This window comes from Psammomys obesus, unplaced genomic scaffold, assembly GCF_907164565.1.
Source record: "Psammomys obesus unplaced genomic scaffold, mPsaObe1.curated_primary_1811, whole genome shotgun sequence".
NCBI lineage: Eukaryota > Metazoa > Chordata > Mammalia > Rodentia > Muridae > Psammomys > Psammomys obesus.
In genome coordinates this window covers 34,819,353-34,843,124 of record NW_026596051.1, presented here as the reverse complement: position 1 = coordinate 34,843,124, position 23,772 = coordinate 34,819,353, and the positions used below count along the sequence as shown (strand labels likewise).

Here is a 23,772-nt window from a genome sequence, read left to right as displayed (position 1 = left end):
TTCTGTGTTTGTTTGATCAGCAGCCAAACATAAGAGTGGCAGATTGGGGTGATGCGGTCAAACTGGGGCTGGCAAACTCTCCGTGTGTGGCTGGGGGAGGCGGTTCATCAAGCTGCAGTCATTCAGACCAAGCACCTCTGAGGTTTGAATGACAACTTCTCTGTGCAGCTGCAGAGACCTTGGGAGCCAGGAGCATTAGGTGATGGGATGTCTTTCCAAGGCTTGTGGAAGATCAGGTGGGGGTATGAGCAGAGTTTGGTTGGCAAGGTGCGGAGGGAAAGTAACATGTGAGGAGGGCTCTGAGATTCTCAGAAGCTTTATTATAGTCAGTTTAGGATTTGAAGATTACTTGTGATCTAAAAATACATTTCCAACTGCAGTATTCTTAGCTCCACAGTTCTCTGTAATATGCATTGTTCCTGGCTGAATACTTCTGAGAGATGTCTTCTCTATAATGTACATCTGAAATGTCTCCCATTTATGCAATAACCAGCAGTACACTGAGAACTTAGAAAGAACCGAGGCTTCACTAAGGGTGTGAACGTCATCTCCCACAACTCCTCCCAACCACTATGATTGGGCGTCTAACGACCCACTGAGTGTGTGTGCATTACTTGGCTGCCCCTTGGGCATTTAAGTGTTCCCGACATTCAATGTTCCTGACACCAAACTGTTGCCACCACTCTCTCACCAAACCCTCTTCTTTTTCAGACGTTGCCATCTTAGGGAGTAACCCTACCATCCATCACTCCCAGGCTCTAGCCAAATCTTGAGAGGCAACCTTGATGTTTCATTTGGCTTCCCACCAGACTCTAACACAACCATGAGTACTGCTGGCCCTTCCTTTAGGATGCCTCTTGAAACTATACCCTTCTTCACCTTTCCTGCCACAGGGAGCCCAGATGCCATTTTCATTTCCAGGGCTGGCTTGTCAGTCAGAATCAACTCTTTGGAAGTGTATGACATATGCCAATTCTCTGACTCAAGTCCTTCCGTGGCTCCCTCTGGCGTTAGGAATGATAGGCTCCTTGCTTTGGTCTGAGGAGTCCTGTGTGATTTGTCTGCTCCTACCATCCAGAGCTCACACCACCCCAGTTTTGGTGTGTGCTCTGGTTTGTGTGGGCATTCAATACTTCTCAGTCCTCTGCCTTGGCCATGCTGTGCTTTCTGCCTGCACTACCCTTTACTATCTGGCCTTTACTATCTTCTTGTCTCCTTCACATGTGAGCTAGATGGCCCCATATCTCTTTCTCCATTTCTAATTGCATACTAATTTGTACATTCTTTTGTTTAACGTCGGGCTCCAACAGAGGTAGGAAGCGCGTCTGCCTTGGCATTGTTTTATTGCCAGCTGCCAGCGGCTAGCAGGCTCCTAGTCAGTGCTGACTGGTAGTTGACTGTAGGGGCATGGATGGACACAGTTCTGAGCTCGAAGCATGTGCAGACGGTGTTAGACCTCAGAGAAAGGAATGGGGGTCAGACCATTTCATACACCGCGGAACTGGGTATTCGTATCGCCAGGCCTCACTGGCCCAAGTGTCCATCTGAATGAGATGGACACTTTCACAAACTTACTAGTTCCTGGAAACAGACTGTGTCTCTCTGATTGTCTGTTACATTTTTCCCCTAAACTGCTGAAGATCTTGGAATCAAACCAAAGTAATCTGCATTTCCATTTTTATGTCTTAATTTATAAACTGTGCCTTATAATGTGCAAGCACTCACTCAGTGTCTCTACACTGAGCCTAAACAAATAGCAGCTCTGCCAGCCCTACTTCTCCAGTCCTCCCCCTGTGCTCTACTCAGGATGGGCAGCAGCTGGCTCTAGAATAGTGTGACGGTTTGAATGAGAACGGCCCCCATAGTCTTATGTATTTGAGTGTTTGGTCCCCAGTTGGTGGAACTGTTTGGGAAGGATTGGGAGGTATGGCCGTGTAGGAGGAGTTGTGCCCTATGGGCGGGGGGCGGTTGAGATGTCATTTCCCATGCCATTTCCCGGTTATCTTTCTCTCTCTGCCACCTACTTGTTTATCAAGACGTCAGCTCTCAGCTACTGCCCCAGTACCACACCTACTTGGCCTCTTGCTGCTACATGCCTTGCCTCAAAGGCCAGGAACTCGCCCTCTGAAATTTTAAACACCCAATAAACTCTTCCTTCTATAAGCTACCTTGGTCCTGGTGTCTCTTCACAGTGCCAGAAGAGAAACTAAGACACCTGGAGGCACTAGGGGCAGTGATAGTGATGGTCAGCCTCACGGGACAGTGGTGTGACTGAGAAGGCTGTCTCCAAGAGACGGGCCAGGTCTAGACAAGTGCTTCTGCATTTGCTCATGCCAGGGCCCCTTTCAGGAACAAGGGGCTGTGTTCTAGGGGGCGGGATCACTTTTTGTGCAGTCCCCGCATCTGCCACTCTCCTCAGACCCCAGCAGCGAGCTCTGGAGTATAAACCTTTCTGGCTGGATCCTTGGCGAGCCTGGGTAAGTAGTAAAATGTCTCTGGGTTCAGCTTCCCAACCCAGAAAAGGGAAAGATCCATTCAAGGCATGAGAGAGAGAGACAGAGACAGAGAGAGAGAGAGAGGGAATAATTGAAGACGATGTGTTGGTTCACCTCACTGCTAGCTGTTGGGTACATGGTGACCTTCAGTGACATTGTTGATGGTTACTGTTGAGTGTCAACTTGATAGGGTCTGGAATCACCTAGGAGACAAGCTGCAGGCACACCTTTGAGGGATTACTTAGATTAGATCAGCCTTTCAGCACTCCTGTGCTGTGCAGGACAGTCTTGATTGTGAGCTGAAGCAGGCAGATTCACCCAGGCAGAGTGAGGCAGCATTTCCTAGGCGTGGGTCCTGGACTGCTTTGAAAAGGAGGAAGCCGGCCAAAATGAGCAGCCATCGTTCTCTACTTCTTAACTTCGGATATAACTTGGTCAGATACTTTGAGGCCACTACGGCAAAGGACTTCCTTGAAACGATGAACAACCCTGGTAATGTGAGCTTAAATAAATGCTTTCTCCCTGAAGCTGTTTGTGCTAGGGTATTTTACCATAGCAACAGGAAAAGTAACCAAGACAGTGTCTTACTCTTCCACAAAGTGCCCTACTAGCAGCCTGAACCCGTTTGGCCAGTCTGTTGCGTCCATGTAACCCTGAGAAGGTACCTCCTTTGGGCTACCTGCACAGCTAGATTGAAGTTTTCTGCCCATATGGACTGTCCCACAGTGGACAGCCCGATATTTCCCACGTGAATGGCGCTAAATGGTTCAGGAATAAGTGACAGTATTGACGCGTGTCCTCTTCTGCAATGCTGTGCTTGTTTCAGGTGCACGCTGACATGAGAATGGTTTGCTGGACGGACAGGTCACAGCTCTGAGCAGTTGCAGGGCTGGGGTGGGGACCTACAATGTTTTGTTCTGCTTTAGCATTTTCCTCCGTTTCCCCAGCAGCGCACTGCCTTACGATAACATTCAAGCTCCTTGAGACAAATTCCAGGAGTAGAAAAGGGGCTCCCTGGCTCCCTGGGCAAGTTACAAATCTCCATCTCAGGCCCTCGTCTTTCTTCTCTGGTGTTGACTGTTTATACCAGCCCTGACAGTCACCGACCGACGGAAGCCTCCTGGGCTTCAGTTTTCTCACCGGTGAATTCTGGACAGTGGCTAGGATCTGCTAAGGGTCGGGCGACGAAAGGGGAAGTGTTCGGTGAAGCACTCTGTCTCCCTTTGCAATCTGTGCCTCCATCATTTAATAGGGAGTTGTGGGGCCGCGTAGGCCACTGTGTTGAGCCAGGGGAAACTTTTCCCAGGTTTTTTTTTTCAGGGCCCAGCATGGGAAGAGGTTCCAGCTGTTGCAGTCTTATGATTCTACTGCCTCTGGGCAATAGAAAGTGGCTGGCTTCAGTGAGCTCAGGTGCAGACCTCACAGGGTCGGCCAGCCGGGTCCCTTTGCCACATTCACCTTAGGTCCTCAGAATCAATGCAGTCTGCTCAAAAGTCTGGCCTCTTCGGAGCGCTCAGGGCAGCGACCCATCTCCCAAGTCAAGCCATTGCTTCTAACCCCTTCTTTTCTGAGGGTGTGGGGGCTCCAGTTCTTACTGCTCCTACTTTTCTTGTTTTTAATTTTTATTTTTTTGCTGGAAGGACGCTCACATTTTGACCTCGCAGAAAGAAGTCCAGTGTCTCCGAAATTCTTTGCAGCCCGTAGAAGGGTTGCGGGTCCCTGCCCCCTGCTACACTCAGGGGGGATCCCAGGGAGGTCTGAGCCATGGCCTGCCCCTCCCCCAAGGTCATCCAACTTTTCCCTTCCCCTCCCCCGCAGGGGCAGGGCGGGCCCCCGGGTGCATTATTCATTGGTCCGGGCCCGCGGCGAGCGCGGGTGCTGATGTCAGGCCAGCGCGGGTGAGGCGGGTGCGGCGGCCGCCCAGCAGCCCGGGCGCGAGTGGGGGGGCGCGGAGTGGGGGTGGCGGCCAGCATGCTGCTCGGCTGCGGCTCGGCCTCCCACACCCGCGGCGCCCGCGTCCTCGCCAGCAGCGCTGGCGGCCGATCGGCGAGAGGCACCCGCGTCTGCAGCGGCTCCGGGTCCGAGCGCGCGGAGCGGGGCGGCGGCGGCGGCGGGGGGCCGGGCCCGGACGGGGACCCGGGGAGCCGGGCACCCGGCATGGCGCTGCGGAGAAGCGGCGGGGCTTTGGGACTGCTGCTGCTGAGCGCCGCGTGCCTCATCCCGCCCAGCGCGCAGGTGAGGCGGTTGGCGCGCTGCCCCGCCACTTGCAGCTGTACCAAGGAGTCCATCATCTGCGTGGGGTCCTCCTGGGTGCCCAGGATCGTGCCTGGCGACATCAGCTCCCTGTGAGTGGGACCCCTCCATGTCCGCCCCGCCCCGCCCTGCGCCGGCCGCCACCGGGGAGTTGCGGCTGGTGCTGGGGCAGCGCCACCTGACCCTGCTCCTCGGTCCCTTTCTTTGCGTTTGGGTTGGGGGCGCGGAACGTGGGTGGAGTCTGTGCAGCGGGGAGGGGGGACCCCGAACCCCAGAGTACAGGAATCCAGACAGGTCCGCGTGACAGTTTCTCACTGTGGCCCGCGGCCACCTGCATCAGACCTACCTGGGGGAGGTACGGCTGCAGACCCAGGACCCACCTGGGGTAGGGCCTCTGCACCCGAGACTACAGCCTGCTCCCCGGGGTGATCCTCGGGGTGCTTTAAAGTTTTGAGTGGTTCTGCTGTGTTGTCGGGTGGGTGGGTGTGTGACTGGAGAAGAGCTAAATGTCCCTTGATTGAACGGGCTACTTAGGGATGGGTGAGGCCTCACCGCAGCCTCCCTCAGAGGTGCTGTGAGGTGGTTGGCCCCCTCCCGACCTCTCCACACTGCAGGCTAGGAAGAGCCTAGCCTGGGCAAAGGCTTGTGGAAATGGAGGGGCTGCTCCATGTGGGCTCCAAGCGGGAGGACCCAGAGGGCTTCCAGTGCCTTACAGTTTAAGTTGTCCAGCTGAAGCCCTAGGGTAGGAAACCACCTCGACTTCTTGCCTTGATTGCCACCTTTCTCCATGGTGGGATGTATTGCCAGCCCTGACGGAACTAAAGAGAAAGGGTTCTCTGTCCGATTGCTAAGCACTTTCAACTAGGTCTCACACAGCCACACGGGTGAAATGTTGCTGTGGAAAGGACCTTAGGGCATTATCTTTATTGCTGGGATATCTCCTTCTAGGATAGTCCCGTTGTTCCAGGCTGAGGTTCTGGGGTACCCCTCAGTTGTAGAGGAGGGAATCCTTAGGTCGATGGAGTCCTGGGGGTCACATTGCTTGTGCTTTCTCCTGTGTGTCATCATTCTTGTGCCTCTTCTCCAAGGCGAAAACAGCATCAGGGTTCAGGGATGGAGAAGGTCTGTGTCCATTTTACATCTGTAAAAAGTTGCAAGAGTTTGGCTGTGGGGAACAGCGGGCCTGTTTGAATCTTACTATTGGTAAATTAGATCACATGGAAGATTCTAGAATTTCTCTTGTTAAACCCTTGGGATGTGATCAAAGCTGAACTGTTCTACATGTTAATGTTCTCCGGTAATGTATAGAAGTCCTGCTGTGACTTAAAAGAGTAGGCGACCCTGAGGCAGAAACAACCAAGCTTCTTCCCGGAGCTGACTGTTTATCTGGCAGATGGCCTTGCCTCTTACTTCCAGGGCAAGTTCAGGTGTCTCCTAAGTTTTCCCCAAGGCTTTCACAGTGCATTTAATCAGAAGCGCTCCGCGTGTCTTTCAGAGACATGTGCCTCCAAGGAGAACGCTTAATCCTTCCCAGAGTTTTGTGGATCCACATTAGCTTTGTGTCTGCACAAACAGAATCTTGGGTGAAGCAATTATCCATCTTCAGCCGGGGCCTCCTGTAGTTAAGTGGAGGAAGCTAGGGGATTGATTTAAGCTGACTGAGCTAATGTCTGTGCAAGGAGCCAGACCCATGGTGTGGGATTCTGTTAGCCAGACTAGTTTTCCTATGGATTGAGTGCACTGGACAGCAACTCGCCTCTCTCCCCTTGCTCCCTAAGAAGATGCTGGCCAAATATACAAGGCTTCTCCCCAGAGAGGGACAAGTGCCGGTGGAGGATGAAGCCACCTGCCCGCTTGGCTTGGCACCTCCTGAAACCTGGGCCTCACCCTGTCCCTCTCTTGCCCGTAGGAGCCTAGTGAATGGGACATTTTTGGAAATCAAGGACCGCATGTTTTCCCATCTGCCTTCCCTGCAGCTGCTGTGAGTATGGGTCATTCTCGGCAACATGGGGTCCCTGGCAAGTGTTTCTTGAAGGGTGCTCTCTGCCTTGCTGGTGTGGGGTCTCCCTGTAACACACCGGTCCCTGAGTCACCCTGGCTGGCTCCTACTTTAGCTTGTCCTGTGATGACCACGTTAAACCCTGCCCTCCTGCTCTACTTCCTTCCCTGACTTTATGCCAGCTTCTCCGTTGGGACTTCGTGGTAGATCCCGCTCACAGACCAGGCAATTAGGAGGTGCTGGCATTGATCAGAACCAGAGTCTCACCTCAATGAATAGTTGCCCCAAGCATCTCACCTCACGAGAAACTCATCTTTAAAAATCGTGGTGCCACTTTCAGACAGGAGCATTTCCAGTTTGTCTCACATGCGTGCAGGTAGCACAGTAGGCATCTCTTCAGAAAAGGTGCTTTTGCTCGCCCATCTGACAGATGAAGAAACTGGCGCTCAGGAAAGGTACTTTGCCTTGATTCACAGAGGCAGGATTCAAACTTCAAACCCAAAGCTGTGTTAACCCAGCTCCTCTTAGTGAATCATGTCCAAGTCAAACACGGTGGGTGCCACATAGGGCCCTGAGACCTAAATCGGTTGATGCTTGATAATGAAAGTAAATGTCCCAAAGTAACTTTTTGAAAGCAATTCACCAGGCTGGGGTGTGTGTGAGGAGTATGCAGCTCAGTGGAGCGCTTGCCTACTCTACAGAAAGCCCTGGGTTCCATCCTTAGCACAGCATAAACAAAATGGAAAATGAGCAGGGGGTCTTGAGTACATAGGGCAGACTCTTACCATCGTTCTTAGGCTTAGTAAGACTATGCCACAGCGAGCAATGCACTGTAGAAAAAATACAGGCATACAAATCACTACCCATCCACATTAAGTTGCCATCGGTTTTCAACGTGATGCATGCTTCCTGTGACATTAAACTTGCCACTTGAAATCTCAGTTTGTATGTCAGCAAGATGACTCGGTAGGCAACGGTGCTTGCTGCTGTGCCTAATGACCTAAGTTTGATCCCTGGATCCTGTATGGTAGAAGGAATGAACCGACTCCTGCAAATGATCCTCTGACATCACATCTGTGTTGTGGCACACTTGTGCCCACAGATATTTCATACACTTATACAGTGAATGCATGAATGCATGCATGAATGAATGAATGAATAACAACTTTGATTCTTAACTCTTTTAGAATGGAAACATAGCTTAGATATCATTTAGTAAAATAAACATAGGCAATTTCTACAAATATTTACCAAAAGGATTTACCTGGTTACTCAAATTGAAGCTGCATACTGATAATCTTCTAGAGATTTCTTAACCTTTTAAAAATGATTATTTCTCATGAGAATATACAGTGTGGTGGAAAGATTTTGCTTTTTTGTCCCCACACTGTGTGACTTTAATTCTCTTATCTTCTTTGGGTTCAAATATCTCTAGAATTCAGTTGGGTTAGATCCTTGCAGATCTGTAATTCCAGAGTTTCTTGGGCATCATGAAGTATTCATTGGCTATCCTGTTGTGCCTAGCAGAAAGCTGTTTCTGAATAATGACCATTAGTTCATATTTCCTAAGATCCTCCAGGAGAGAGTGAAGTTATATTGGAGATAGCAGAAAGTTCAGCCAACCGGGATCCCTTTCTCACTGATACCTCACAGTGAGGAGGACAGTTGGGGACCTATGGGTTTGCCCTTAGGCTAAGAAGAGCCCTCATTTGCCTCCGGATCAGCACCTAGCAAAAGAAAAATACATGGCCTCACCACGTGACGTAACCTTTCTGCTAAAGCCTGTCTTGTTTTCAGATTGCTGAACTCTAACTCATTCACGGTGATCCGGGATGATGCCTTTGCTGGCCTTTTTCATCTCGAATACCTGTAAGTGTTGTGGTGTGTCTGTCTGCTGAAAGTTTGTTCCCTCCGGTGGGCTTTCTGAGCTGTGTCCTGTAGAGGGGATCGGGGTGCAGAAAGCCCGTTCTCATGCTAGCCCCGACCTGACCTGTGGGTTGCCTTACTTCCCAGCATGCCGGGGCAGGAGGAGGCTGGGGGCAGAGCCCAGGACGGGAGGCACTCACTCACTCATTCTCTGCTGACATTTACTTTATCATGTAGTAAGCACGACTGGAAATTGTGTTGGATATTTTTACCCCCATAACTAAGCATGGATTTGCTGATGGGCCAAAAATAGAGCTGGATGGTTCTGAGGGCTACTTATTTTTAAACAAAGTTTCCCTATTTGGGGGGTAAATTGCCTGGTTTTTATCCAGCTGTCCCATATCCCATTTGTTCTAGCTCCTGTGAGTTCTGCTAAAGGTCTAATTAGATTTTCCTTTTTCTAAGAATGAAAACCCAACCCAACCCAAACCATAACAACAAAAAAGCAGGAGAGAGTTATTTCCCCTCTTCAGATGCACCATGGCCCCCTTTAGCAGGGCTTGGCTGTCGTTCTTATTTCAGCCTTTCTCACGTTCAAGTCTCTCTCTTCCCCCTGAAGTTGTCCCTGTATTCACTAAGTCTGTAATAACATTAATCCTGCTATCAGTCGGCATTTCCTTGCTTAGCATTCAGAGGATTTGCAAAGCCTTGTTCCTGCTGTCTTATCTGAGGCGAACAGGTAGATGTTGGGATTCTAGACACATCCCAGGTCGAGCAAGCTCTCTGCTGGTGTGAGGTCTCAGGGAAGGATGTCTCCCCAGGAATTCTTTCTCTGGAGAACCCTCTCATAATCTGGTATTTTGGCATGTATTTGATGTGGAAAGAGTGTCACAGCTGTAGGGTTGAAGCCACCAGGGTCTGCTAAAAGCCCCATAATAGCAGTGGGTCCCTGGGATTTTCTCTGGTGGGGAGTTTGCTCACTGCCTAGGGCATCAGGTAGAAAGCTAGCTTATCAGGGTATGCTATAGTCTAGTACAAACAGACACCAGAGTTTTTAAAAACAGGCATCAGAGAATTCTCTATGGGAGAACTAACTCATCAATTGTGTCACAGACGTGGCAAAGCCTTTCCCTTGGACCATCTCGTCAAAGACCCACCAGCATTTGACTTAGCTCCTTGGCCCTGGAGAACAGTTACACTGTATCCCTGTCATATCTTGAGAGTTTGTAGCTTGGCCAGTGTCATTGCAACAAGGGAGCCCTGTACCATTTCAGCCCAAAGAAAGTCAGCCTTGCTCCCTGTACTGTCCTTCCTGCTTCCTAGCCTTGTCCAGCTTTGAGAGCATCCCTCCCTTGTTGCCATTTGCCCAGATAGGACAGGATGAGCTCAAGGTTGCTGGAAGCAATGCTTAATGGAACTCTTCCTCAGCAAAAATTAAAATATGGAGATATCTGTAAAACAATGGGCTCACCTCTAGGGACTACGGTATTAACAAAAGTATAGATAGCTAGGCACAGGGCCGTGGAAGAAGCAGGGAAATGCCTGGCAGCTCTCCAGGGTTACAGAGAATTCCAGCGTTGGGAGAACTTCTGGCCTCTGTGCAGCACATCTTTCATCCTTCCTCAAGCCCAGGATGTTACTGCCCATGCTGCCAGCCCTGAGTTTGGAGACATCCATGCTGCTCTGGAAGGATCAGAGAACAGGCATTCTTGCTCATGTACCCCGCTCCCTCATGGGGTTTAGCAAAGCTTGCTGCTAGCTTGGGAGTTTCTATACTTCACGAGTGCTCTCTGACTTTATTGCCGAAGCATACTGTGTCATCTGTTAGAGAGGTTAAGGAGAGGGAATTCAGTTACGTTATATTGCTTCTCTCCTTAGGTTCATTGAAGGGAACAAAATAGAAACCATTTCAAGAAATGCCTTTCGGGGCCTCCGAGACCTGACTCACCTGTAAGTCCTGTGAGATCTGCTGTGTGGGTAGGGGAAATGGCTCAGTCTGTAAAGGGCTGGCAAGCATACAAACACAAGGTCCTTGGTTTGATCCCCAAAACCCATGTAAAAGACAGGCATGGGGGTGCACACTTGTAATCCTCTGTTGGGGAAGCAGAGACGGGAGGATCCCTGGGGCTTTCTGGCCAGCCAGCCTTGCCCAAGCAGTGTTCCCTAGGTCCCAGAGAGAAACTTTGTACCCCAAATAAGGTAGATGGCTCCTGAGGTCACACCTGCACAAATGTACAGGAACATAACACACACACTTATACTCACACATACAGAGAAAGATAATTGTTTTCCCTTGCTATTTCCATATTCACAACATCTCTCAGAAGAAACTCATTCTCAGATTGCCCAAGAGGTTACTACGCTGTCAGACAACACTCATTGCGGTGACCAGCTGCATACTGGTCTCCATCATCCTATGTCACCATGGAGACCACAGGGCTTCATGTGAAGTGGGAAACCCTCAGTGCTGTGAGGGCCTTGTGTTCATGGAGGAAGTGGGCTGGGAGAATGGTTTTTATACCCACTTGGTGCCAGGCTGGTGCCCAAAGGTCTTCTCCATGTTTTATGATAATCCTTGAGTTCCCATTTTTCAAAACAAGGAGTAAGACTTGAGACTCTGTGAAAGACCTCACCTAGAGGATAAAGTGGCATAGAGACATTGAGCGTCCTCCCATTAGGATGAAAGTTGCTTTTTCTTTTATGTTAGATTAACCTGTAGTTTTAGCTAAGCTCTCCAATTCCTTAATGGCCAAAGGGGAAAAAAGGAATTGATCTGAATTGATTGGTATATCAGAATGAAGCAAGTGTACACACTTATAAAAGCTAACAAGATTGGAAAAAATAATAGCTGTGTTTGTGAAAATGCAAAACTAGTCATTGTCATGATAGATGTCATTTATCAGCCAAGACCCGGGCTTCATTTGCATAATATGTAGTTTCTGTCTGAGGAAGATGATGGGTACTTTATTATAAATGTAGTCACCTTGTTTATAATAAAAAAGAGAATGGGGACCTTGGAGGGTACTGAATCTAGGTGCTGGGCAGGGGTGATGGTCCCTTTGAGTGGAACCCTGACCATAGTATTGGGGCGTGGTCATTTAAAAAAGAGTCTTCTCATTAAGCTGTAATATCCTGGTGAAGGCATCTGCTAGTGGACACAGTGAGCCTGGGTGCTGGGGACACCAAGAAGCCCTGCCTGAGCTGGAGAGCAAGGAGCTGGGAAGTAACTGCGGCGAATGTGCGTCCTGTCGACATCATTGTTCTGGGTTTCCTTGCTTTCTGTGGAAGTTCAGAGTCAACCTGTATGTCATAGTCCTAAGTTCCCATGGACTGAGACTTCAGGTCTGGGTTCAAAACTCCAGTCATCACTTATTGATATTACTTAGCTTTTCTGACCTTTAGTTTCCTCATTCTCAAAATAAGCATGATTGATTATACTGACTGGCTAGCTGACGTACATAATAAATTTATGATGTTTGGCTGTAAAGACTGAAGTCCTATTCTCCGTGGTAAATGCCAATGCTAAGGGTATGACCGGCATCACCATTATCACCATCATCACCATCCTCCTCATCCTCAATATCATCATGGTATTCTCATCAATGACCGTATCATCCCATCCTTTTAGTCATTAAAAAGTCTAGGTTTTTTTCTCCGGATTGCTAAATTGGTGATTTGAGTATCTAGGCAGTCTGCAAAAGGCTAGATGTAGTTGTCTGGGGAAGAATAGCTGAGGCAGATAAGTGTGGGTCTCAAAAGTTGGAAAGGAGGGCCGTTGTTATTGGGTGCAGGCTGCAGGCGGAACTCACACATTGTTTCTATATGGAACTGTCCCCATCTCCCCTTTAAATTTCCCACACAGAGGAAGGCTCAGCTCCAGAATTCACTTGCTTCCTTAGGGAAGACACTACCCAGAATCTTCTCATTTAAATGAAGTGTTTGATGTTGGCCTTTTGTGAACTCTCCCAACACTTAGAGACCCACATTCATATTAAAACATGAGTTGAGTTCCAAAGCAGAGGGAGCAGTGCCAATCTGTAACTAAAATCTAGGACATTTGTTTTCCAGCAGTCTTATAGAACCCAGGGGACAGAAAGCTATTAAATAGTTTGAGAAATGAAGTAAGTGCTAAGGAGTTTGTAGACAAAATGAAATTGAAAGGAAGATGTTAAGCACTTACATGGGTAGGGCAGATAGCTCATGAAAATTGGGCTGGCTCCTGAAACCTAAGTTACAAGCTTGCTAATTATTCTTTCTTTCTTCTTTCCTTTTTCTTTTTTGCTTTGGCCATTCTATATATTATTATATTATTAACATTTCAATGCAAAAGCTTCCAGATAGCCATATTTTTGATGCTGAACAATTAACTGATATTTAGCTAAAGATTTTTTGCTCTTTGCTTCCTAAATCAAAACAAACACCTCCCTTCTTAAAATTTCCAAAAGTTCCCCCCAGTGAATGTTCAATGTGATTATATAATCAGCTCATTTCCCAACACATCAAAAAATGTGTAAGTGCCTCATTAAGAAAGGCAAAGCAAAACATCACACAAAATGGTATTCTAATCCATTTATGGTTACCTGAGTGGGAAGGGGAATAATTAGAAAAGATTCTTCTCCTCATTCTCAGTCAGTATCTGAGGGAAGATGGTTTGGAGTAAAAATGGGCTTAAACTTTCTACTACAACTAACTGACTGTAAAAAGAACCGCTCATTAATTTAACCATCATTCTAAGATAGGCATGGCTATGCTATGACTAGGTATGACTAACTCCATACATGTTTTATAACTACCTAACACTTATCATTTATGCATGTAGTGATTTGTACTTATGAGTAGAAGAAAAGTCTAGAAGAAGCATGCATTTATTGACCAGTTGACCTCAGCATCCGGGGGAAATCACAGACTTGTACATCCTTTCTACCCAGCATCTTCCCACAAGAGCACTGTGCTGTGGGCATCCATTTTCAGCTGGTTGGCAACAGGGCACTGCAGAATCCCAGATCAAGAGGAGTCGATGCTTTTCACAACTGTCTACCTTAGCTGGAGGTGGGTGTGGCCTAGCATCTCAGGCACCTCTTCAACACTAAGAAGAAGCAGGGAAATGGCTTCTCACCAGCCTCAGTTATGAGAAGATGGAATTGATCACAACATCACAGCATTCATTTCTAAACATACCACTTCACTAAGAGTTTATTATGTCATCCGAATGTGCCAGAGCAGAGTGTCTTCATGTAAGAGAGTGATCACTGAGTCCACTTCAGAAACACAGATGATCAAATGCACTTTGATGGACGATGAGAGAATTTATTGGGAAAAGATTGCGCATCTCCTGCTGTTAGTCACATACTGTTGCTTCATTCATTCGGTTTTCAAAAGAGCAGTTCCACCTTCTTTATTAACAAAAAGTTCACAACTTTCTGCGTGTCTGCCCTTTTCTAGGGATGGGGTAAAACCACAGACAGACAGCAATCTCAGTCTGTGTGTTGCTTTTGTTTTGGGAAGGTATGCAGTCAAGAAGCAAACAGATCATTAAAAGATAGTTTGCAGATGAGCACCCTCCAATGCAGTTCAAGGATCCATGACAGAGAGTCACGTGTGGATGAATGAGAGTAGTGGGCGGTGCAGTCTCAGCTAATTGGGGAGGGGGTGTTCCTGGACTGTGGAGAGTCCTACACACATAAAATGGAACCTTGTCATGTTTTCCTGTTTTGTTTTTCCCTTTTTTTGAAGACAGGGTCTCCCTGTCTAGGACTGGCTGGCCTGAAATTCACTGTGTATACCAGGCTGGCCTCAAGCTCACAGAGATCCACCTGCCTCTGCCTCCCAAGGGCTGGAATTAAGGACATTGCTCTACTAGCCCTGGCCTAGGACCTTGGCTTTTATCCCAAGAACCATAGAAGCCATCTATAGTTTAATAGCTATGCATAAAGAGCTTAATAAAGTACATATTTTCAAAACAAAAAAGCTTACATTCAAATCCAGTTGTCTTTGTGTAATGGAACTTGTATTTCTCTCTCAGTGTTGGTGATCAAAGCCATGGACTGAGCCATGCTTTGATGAGGAGGCTCAGAACTCTCCTTGAATCATTAGATGTACTTAAAGAGACTTCAGAATGACTGGCAGGAAGGGAGTAACCACATTAAAATGTGACTTTCTTTTTCTAGTTCCTTGGCCAACAACCACATTAAAGCACTTCCAAGGGATGTCTTCAGTGATCTAGATTCTCTGATTGAACTGTAAGTAATGCAATTTAAGTTTGTGTATACTGTCACCGGCTGTAGTCAAATACATCTTCCGAATCCCTTTGCTCTAGCCTCTTGACCACAAAGTAGTACATGCTGAGAAATAGCATGTATATTGTCTTGTGTTAAATTCAGCCATTACACTATATGCTGTGTCCAAAGTAAATTAGGATTGCTGGCTGAGAGGTCCCTGTGTAGTCTATTCATCTGCTGTGCCTTCTCAAATTTCACTACAAGCATCATGACAGTAGCACATCTCACCGGATGCAGTTGAACAAGACCTTGCATATTCCGGTTGTGTTTCTGATACTGTCTTCCTAATACATCCATTTATGGGAAACCTATACTAGGATGTTTTCCTCTCATCTCTTCCCACTTCCACCATTGCACTGAGACAATTTTAAAAGGATCGTCTTTGAGAACTCTGTATGCCATTCAGTTAAAATCGTTGCATCAAAAAATATTCGGTAAAGACAATGATAAGTACAAGAAATAAGATGCATGGATTACAACTATTTTTTTTAAAGTACCATCTTTGGATTGTTTTAGATGGATAATTCCAGTGTTTTACATTAATACCAAAATACAGCAGACACTGTCTGTTTCCCTGTGTGTGTATTTGTGTTTTGTATTTTAGAGACTTAAGAGGTAATAAATTTGAATGTGACTGCAAAGCCAAATGGCTGTACCTATGGCTGAAGATGACCAATTCCACTGTGTCTGATGTGCTATGCATCGGTCCACCAGAATACCAAGAGAAGAAGCTCAATGATGTGACCAGCTTTGACTATGAGTGTACCACAACAGGTAGGCAGTGTCTTCAATCTCAGAGATGGCCATGTGGAATAATCCTTTGTTTTCCCTGTCTACTGTCAGCTGCAAATGAGGCAAAGCGAATACACATATTTTCTATCAAAATCATTTTCAAGAAAATGTAAGGATTTTAAAAGAAATCAATCAGGGCTGACAAGGTGGTTTATTGACCAAAGGTGCTTGCCACCATATTTGGTGATCTGAGTAGTTCAATGCCAAGAAAACACACACACACACACACACACACACACACACACACACACACACACACCGTGTAAAATATTTAAGAAATGAGTCAACGTGCCTACGAAAATATCTGAACAGTTGGGAAGGGTTTTGTTAGCTGTACTGGCTCTAATTTTAATTTTTTCTTTAGCATTGTTCCCCTTTTGAGAAAGGGTGTTGCTATGTAGCTCAGGCTGGCCTGATTCGTGCTATGTTGAACAGGCTGGCCTTGAATTCCAGGCAATTGTTCTGCTTCAGCCTCCCAAGGGCTAGGCATTGTGTTTTTCTCACCAAGCCCGTTTTAATTTTGATTCTTTGCAAAATTCAAATTCTTCCCTCTAATTGTGTGTGCACGCATGTGTCCGTGCAAATGTTTATGTGCGCACACGTGGGTATGTAGATGCCGGAGGTCAAACATGGTGGCATTCCTCAAGCTTGCTTTGTGAGGCAGCATCTCTCGTTGGTCTGGAGCCTGCTCATTCAGCTGGGCGGCACAGCTGGTGAGACACTGAGGCTCTGCCTGTCTCTGCTTCCCCAGCACTGAGCTTTGATGTGTGCTTTACCAAGTCCAGGTTTTTTTTTTTGTTGTTGTTGTTGTTTATTTGTTTCTTTTTTTAATGTAAGTCTGGGGAAGAAAACTTAAGTCCTCATATGCAGAAAATACTTTCCTTACTGAGCTAGCTCCCCAGCTCACCTGTCGGCCGGTCTGTCTGTCTTTCAAGACTGAAATACAGCCTTGAGAATTTGGCATGGGGCCCTCTTCAAACTGGCGAGCTTTTCATGGGAAGCCAGTGCAGAAAGGCCTGGATATTTTTGTTGTCACTGGCTTTTATTTTTATTTTTTACTCCAGTGAGATGATACTTATTGTAAGTTTAAAGCCATATATATATATATATTTTTTATCTACAAATTATTTTCCATCTCAAGTAGGAAGAGATAACTAGGGAAATTATAGCCGGTGGCAGAGTGGAATATATAACTTGACAAGTGCTTGCCGAAGAAAAACAATCACACTGAGGGAAAACGGCAAAGGCGGTTTGGCTTTGTTGTTTTCAGAGCCCACCTCAGGGTTTCCGCTTCCATGTTTTTGAGGTTATAGAATAAAATTAAAATGCCGACTACCTCCAAGTCCCTGCAGGTAGAGGGCAGGGGGCTACCTCTGTTTGAAAGGTTCAAGCAGGTTTTCACTGCTTCTGAAGCTGGATTTTCAAGGAGAGAGGATCAATGCGCAGTATGCAGCCAGCTTTCTAGATGTTTGTGGAAATAAATGGTGAGGCTAGGAGTTGCTATCTACAAAGCCTGAAGGCATGTCAAGAGGAACAGTGGGAACGAGAACTCAGAAAACAGTTAAGGAACTGCGAAAGTCATAAAAAGAATCCCCAAGAACAAAGTATCGTATTTAGTCTAAAATCTACTGCTCCCTTCTAAACCAATAAGCAAAACATACCATGTAGAACTGAATTCCAGGTGTTTGAATTTGTGTGCACGCGCATGTGTGTCTGTTTGCAGCTAGAGAAACTCACATGGTTTGCTCCTTTACGGGAAACTGGAAGTTTCTGGGAAATAGCCTTGTCTTTCACCAAAGCTGCAGCATATTGAGCTGTGTAATTGGCAGGTGCCCTTCACTCAGCCAGGCAACTAAGAGGTCATTTATTGTGCTATCAGGCCAGCGCAATAAATCAGAGGTCACGGTCAATGACATTTGTACAGAAAGGTGTCTTTCAAGACCACTTAGCATTACGTGCTATACTATAGCTTTCTGAGGCTCCTCTTGGCCTTTTCTTCAATTCTTTTCTGGAGGGCTCTAAACTCCACAGCAAGGTTGATATCTCCTTTCGTTCCATTTGCACCTGGTCGCAGCATCTGTCTCTGAAAAGATGACCCAGGCTTATAGGAAACTCTGGGAACAGAGCATCATTTTCACCAGAAAACGGGATTTTTGACCTCGGGTCTTTGTGGATGGTTCTAATTCTGTTCTGGGACTGAGAATTGTCTTTGGAAAGGAGACGTCTTGGAATTGGAGCAGCCAGGGTCCTGGGTCCCAGAATCCATGGGAGCAATTTGAGCCCTCTCACACTTGGGCCATCTCTCTTGAGTTTATTTGTCTTTGCTAACAAGCTTCCTGCTCCTTTGCAAAGTCCACACGAGGCTTTCAGGTAAGACGTAGCTGACTGTTCTGTCCCTGTTCCTTAAGGCTGGTGGACACATTAACTCTGCTCCGAGACTTTCCTGCGGGGATGGGGAATGACACAACGAGATGACCTGTCCTCAGATACTGTCCCCTAGGTGTGTGATCAATAAATTGTGAGGGTGTGATGCTCTTGTCTTCTGCTCACATCAAGCCCTGGCCTCTGGTGCTTTCCTCAGAAGGGTATGTGTGTGTGAGGATGGAGACTTCACTGAGAGAGAGCGCTCAGGGTCACCTTATAGCTTCCTTACTTTGGAGGAACCCAGCTCTTAGCTCAGATGCCTCCCTGTTTGGCCCAAGAGAGGAAGGCATTGTTGCCGTGCCGTTCTCCGCTGAGGGGAGTAATGAGCATGCAGCCGCCGCCTGGCTGCCTCAGCAATTCAGATTAATCACAAGTCTTCCCCACCCTCGCCTTCAAGGCTATTTTTAAACCAGGCAGAGATTCCTGTTACCCACTGATGATCCCATGTTAGGTGGATAATTCGCTAAATTCCTTAGAGGGAGTGAGTTTTGCATCCTAATTGTCCTGTTGCCATCCCTGTTTCGGGGCTGATGAAAATGCAAAGAGAAATAATGCACTAACGTGCACATCTCTCCCCATAGGCTCAGGATCATGTATAATTTATTTTCCGCAAGCTCTATAAATAGCTGTGTAAAAATCCGAGCATCCAGTGGGAGAAAGGCCGACATTGTAAGAGACCCACTGACTTCATGAACTGGAGCTGGTGTGAATGGAGGCAGTGGCTCTCGTGGCAGAATGTACCATTAATATTTGAACGCTGGTAAATTGATGTCACTTTGGTATGTGCACCCTTTGAGGTCTCTCTACAATGGTTGTGCCTTTGGCTTTTGTGAAAGTCGAGTTCAGATGTGGTTAGGAAAAGGCGTTTAAATTTGTCTGCCTCTCTCCAGAATGTAGAGATGCCTGGGTCTCAGTCCCTGCCCTTCACCCTTTCTTCCTTCTCCTTTGGTGGTGGGAGTGGGGCTATGTCTTCTATGAAGGATTAGTCATTTAAGTAATTAACAGTCTGTGTCATGCCAGATAGTCAGCATATAGAAAATATTATGAAATGATGAATTAAATTTGGAAAAGTAAATTAAAACAGGGCCAGGGAATCTTGATTTGTGTAACATGTCTGTATTCTGGTAGAACTTTTTAACAGAAAAATTTCATTTTATTTTTAAGTTGTGTATATGTGTATGGGTTTGTTCATACATTTGTGCCTATGGAGGCCAGAAGAGGGTGTGTTATCCCTTGGAGATGGAGTTACAGGCAGTTATGAGCCCCCTGACATGAGTGCTGGGAATCGAACTAGGGTCCTCTGCAAAAAGCAGGAAGTACTCTTAAGCACTGAGCCATCTCTCCAGTCTATCTGGTAGATCCTTTATATTTCAGGATTCCTCAGTAAAGGTGGAAACCTTTTGTTCTACTTTAAAGTACACACATTCTAATGTAGAGACTTAACGTTTCTGAGATTTGAAAACACAGTTGGGAGAGAAATGCATACCAGCAGGTATGTGAGCTGAAGACATTGGGGAGCGTTTAGAACCTGTGGCCTTCATGATGAAAGGAAAGCAGCTTAATGGAGAGGAGTTTATCACTGTCTCTGATGAAATGAAAAGAGCTGCATTCTTTGATGTTTTAGAGCCCAAGAAAGGGAGCCTGCAGGAGCTGCCTTCTTTCTTCCTGTTCACTGGCCTTGAACATAAGCAGCCTTGATCACATGCTAGTTGCTTTCTGTACTGGCTTGGCAGTTATTTCTTGGTGGGGGTGGGGATGTCAGGGACAGGCTAGAAGCTCCTGGGCATCTTCCCCAAGTCTTCGGCAGGTGGCTTGCTACTGCCATCTTGCATAAGTATAACCCTTGCTGATTGGCCCGGCTAAATGCTGTGCCTCATGCTACCACCTGTGGAAATGTAGGCTCCTTTGATATTACCCTGGAGGCTCCCGAGGCTCCATCTCCCACCTTCAATCACCTGGAAGATGATTGCTATCTAGACCAGAATCACATGATTCTGCCTGTCCTCCAGGGCTGGCCTCCCCTGCACTCTTTGCTCTCTGCTGGGATGAAGGGGGCGGGATGTCACTCTCTCCACTAGAAACATTGATCCCTCTTGTTCACCTTCTACCTGTTGGGCTACAGAGGCATCTTCTTAGTTTCTAGTGACAAAACTTCCCTCCCATCTCCCTGTTCTCACAGGTCCTGCTTTCTCTATTCAGCCTTACTGTCTTTCTCCCACAGGCGCCACAACAGACCCAGGTTAGGGCTATGCCCATCAATTAAATTAAAAAAAAAAGTATATTAAGTACTTATTGTGTACCACAGATAAGGGAAGGGCACCTCTTAAAGTGAAGACTGTGGACCTTCCTTTCCTGTTAGACTAAGCAGTATGTTTACAGATGTACGTACACGCTTAGGAAGGCAAAGAGAGGTCATGCCATTTCCCCAAGATCACCCAGTAACAGCATCAAGAATCAGCTCAGCAAGCATCTTATTAAAATAGACACCCCCACCTCACAAAGATGGTCAGGATGTGGATGCAGCCTGCGGATTAGCCTGTGTGTGAATCTGTTTATACTCAGCATGCTGAGCTCTGATGTAGGCATTGTCACCACTCTCCAAGATCTGATCTCCACCATGTAGCTGAGAGGGGGAAGCCTCCTTCTCTCATCTTATGACAAACGACCTGAGACCTGGAAGGGATCAGCCCTGGGTCTTAAGGGCAGGTCTTAATAATAGCAGAAAGTAGCTTCAGGCCGTTTGCCTCCTGACCTTTTCATGCCACCTGCCGATACCTTCTCACCTCTGCCTCGTATTTGCCACCTCAGTGCTTGCCCAGCTGCTGTTGCCTTGCCTGCCTCTTCCGTTGAATGGGCTCCCTTGCTGCATGGCTCACGTGTGACTGCAAATTAGACACATTATTGTTTGAAGTCGTGTGATTAAAACTTAAACATCATTGACCAGAGATGAGTCCAGCTAGTGTTGTGGGGGCTGGTCAGAGATGGCCTTGCTGGTGACATGAATTTGAATTTGAATTTGAATAAGGACAGAACAGTCTCCTCCTGGATGTGTAACAGAGGGGCTGTACATGTTGGAGCATTTCTGGCCAGAAGAACTGCTTAGTCTGTTTTATAACCCTTTGTTGTGAGTTTTTGTTTGTTCGTTTTTGAGACAGGGTTTCAATGTGTAGCCCTAGCTGGGCTAGAGCTTGCTATACAGACCAGGCTGACCTTGGACTCACAGAAATCTACCTGTCTCTGTCTCCTGAGGAATGGAGTTAGAGGCATGCTCCACACATCCTGAGTGCGCTCTCTCTCTCTCTTTCCCTCCCTCCTTCCTTCCCTTCCTCTTTTCCTTCCTTCCTTTCTTCCTCCCCCATTCTGCTCCCCCTTTCTCTCTGTGTGTGTTTTAAAGAATTTCTTTTTCTATATAGATTGCTAACACGTACAGGCTATGCTAGCTTTGTGGGCATGCCCCCTCTGTCCCTTGGCAATTCTGTGCCATACCGAACTTTCACAGAGAGTTGGTTGTCACTTATGGGCTCGGTGTGTGAGGAACACTCAGTCCCCAGGAGACAGAAGAGGAGGGCCCATGTCATTATGCTAGCACCACGTGTTCCTGCAGTGTTCTTTGCCTGTTTGCTGCTATGTCATGATGCCCAGACCCTAGGCACAGGACACCAAGGCCAGTGTCCAGAGAGCTCATTTAAGTTTCGTCCAATTTCCCAGGGGTCCTTCGTAAACCTCTGAGACCCCTGCAGAAAGTATGTACTTAATGCATGCTCTGTTTGGAGTGTAGTACTCACGGTGGCCTGCAGGGGTGCTGTTCCCCAATAGGGGGTGAACAGAACTGGGTGTAACAGGATCCCTGTGTTGGCTGAGTTTGAGAAGAATGTCATCAAGCCTATTCAGCCAGCTTCTTTCCACGCAGGGGCTGCTCTGAGAGAGAGAGCGGGAAGGGTAGCATTCGTAGCATTCTCAGAACTTACTCACGTGTAACATCCCCTGTCGCGGAACAATTTGCGTGCCAGCTTCCTGAATTTCTGGCAACCTCCTTTCTGCCCTGGCTTTCTGAAAACCAGGTCTCCCAGATTCCATCAGACAGCTGAGAATCTTGTTGGCGACTTGCGACAGTGTCTCCAGGAAGCAGTATCAAAAACTGCACTGACCTGACAGTCCCATTTTTCAGAATCTGCAGAGCAAAACGTTCCACCGGGCAGTGCGGAGTTAGTTGCCTGTTCGTCCCCAGGTCCCTGCACGGATGACGCAAAGCAGAGAGAGCGGCGGTGGAATTCTCACTGGGATTTTATGAACTAATACTTGTCTTTCAACACCCACTCTCAGATTTCGTCGTTCATCAGACTCTGCCGTACCAGTCAGTGTCGGTAGACACATTCAACTCCAAAAACGATGTGTACGTGGCCATCGCTCAGCCCAGCATGGAGAACTGCATGGTGCTGGAATGGGACCACATAGAAATGAATTTCCGGAGTTACGACAACATCACAGGTGCGTTGTGGGAAGAACCGTCTCCTGTCAGAATCAAGGGAAGGACTGACGCCTGAGCTTGAGGGGAGGAGAGGACCACATCCCAGCCCACAGGAATGGTCCCTAGAAGGTTTCTGAGATCGGTGATAACAGAACTGATAACAGAGGTGGTAATCTCTCATTGGTGGTAATCCCTTTGGAAAAGAGGAGATGGGGACTTCATGAGAAAGGTGAAAAGCTTCTTCCTTTAGTGGTAAGATGTCCCATGGGAATCCCATGACTGTATAGTTAAGGCAGCCTGTTTGCCATAGAGTTAAGTCATGGCTTTGTTTTTGTTAAGCTGATTACTAACTAACGTACACACACACACACACACACACACACACACACACACACACACACAAACACCCGTTCTCCTGTTGCTTGCTCCCATGCTCCTTTGCTGGGTCTTGATGCACACACTTAGTTAAAGCATAGTAGACTGATCATAAATTTAGGCCTTTCGCTTCTTTTGGTGCTGATGTGAATTCTCAAAGTTTTTAAAGGTACTGAAAATGAACTATCTGCTTTCTCTTTAAGTAAATGGATAAAATTAGGATCAAGACAATCTTCCAATCTTCTCAGCTTTTTTAGTGTAACTGATATTGGTGGTAGAGACAGCGCTCTGGAAGCCTGACCAGTGGTCCTTCCAGAGATTTCCTGCCCGGGCTCCAGGAGGCATTGAATTGTTTTCTTTGGAGTCCATCATGGTAGAAATTCTGGGCTGGGAAGATCCTAGGAGTTTCTCAGGCACAAGTGGCTACACAGCAAATACAGGGGAGAAGGTCAGCAGAAACAGTGGCATTTCACCCCTGGGGAATGAGCCACTAATGAGTCTAATCGTGAATCCTGATGCCCAGGAGATGCCGACTCAGATGAGCTAGTTGCTGCTGCCTCCTGACCTTCTAGTGTGGAGCATACTGTCCAGGGAGCAGGACCAGGAAGCGCAGACTCAACATAGGTCTGCGTGGAGGACCCTGAACCTGATCCATGGCGGGGGAGGGAGAGGATGTAAGAAGAACCAAAGATCCTGGGGGAGTTTGTGCCATGGTTTGGGGCTCAGGGCTTGGCGGACGATGTGTGGGCTGGCTTCTGCCTGTGTGCCAGAGCAGTGAGCACAACTTTACAAGTGACCTACTCTATTCATTAAGGGACAGAA

At 47.2% G+C, this 23,772-nt stretch overlaps 1 protein-coding gene across 1 annotated transcript in view; it reads left to right on the top strand.

Moving 5' to 3' along the window:
* Positions 1 to 4,637: 4,637 nt before the first annotated feature.
* Positions 4,638 to 23,772, top strand: part of Lgi2 (leucine rich repeat LGI family member 2) — a 30,387-nt gene continuing 11,252 nt past the window's right edge. The window contains exons 1-7 of the mRNA XM_055623974.1: positions 4,638 to 4,840; positions 6,658 to 6,729; positions 8,545 to 8,616; positions 10,492 to 10,563; positions 14,781 to 14,852; positions 15,496 to 15,665; positions 22,431 to 22,595. Coding sequence (XP_055479949.1) covers positions 4,653 to 4,840; positions 6,658 to 6,729; positions 8,545 to 8,616; positions 10,492 to 10,563; positions 14,781 to 14,852; positions 15,496 to 15,665; positions 22,431 to 22,595 — 811 coding nt within the window. The 5' untranslated portion in view covers positions 4,638 to 4,652. The remainder of the gene's footprint in view (positions 4,841 to 6,657; positions 6,730 to 8,544; positions 8,617 to 10,491; positions 10,564 to 14,780; positions 14,853 to 15,495; positions 15,666 to 22,430; positions 22,596 to 23,772) is intronic.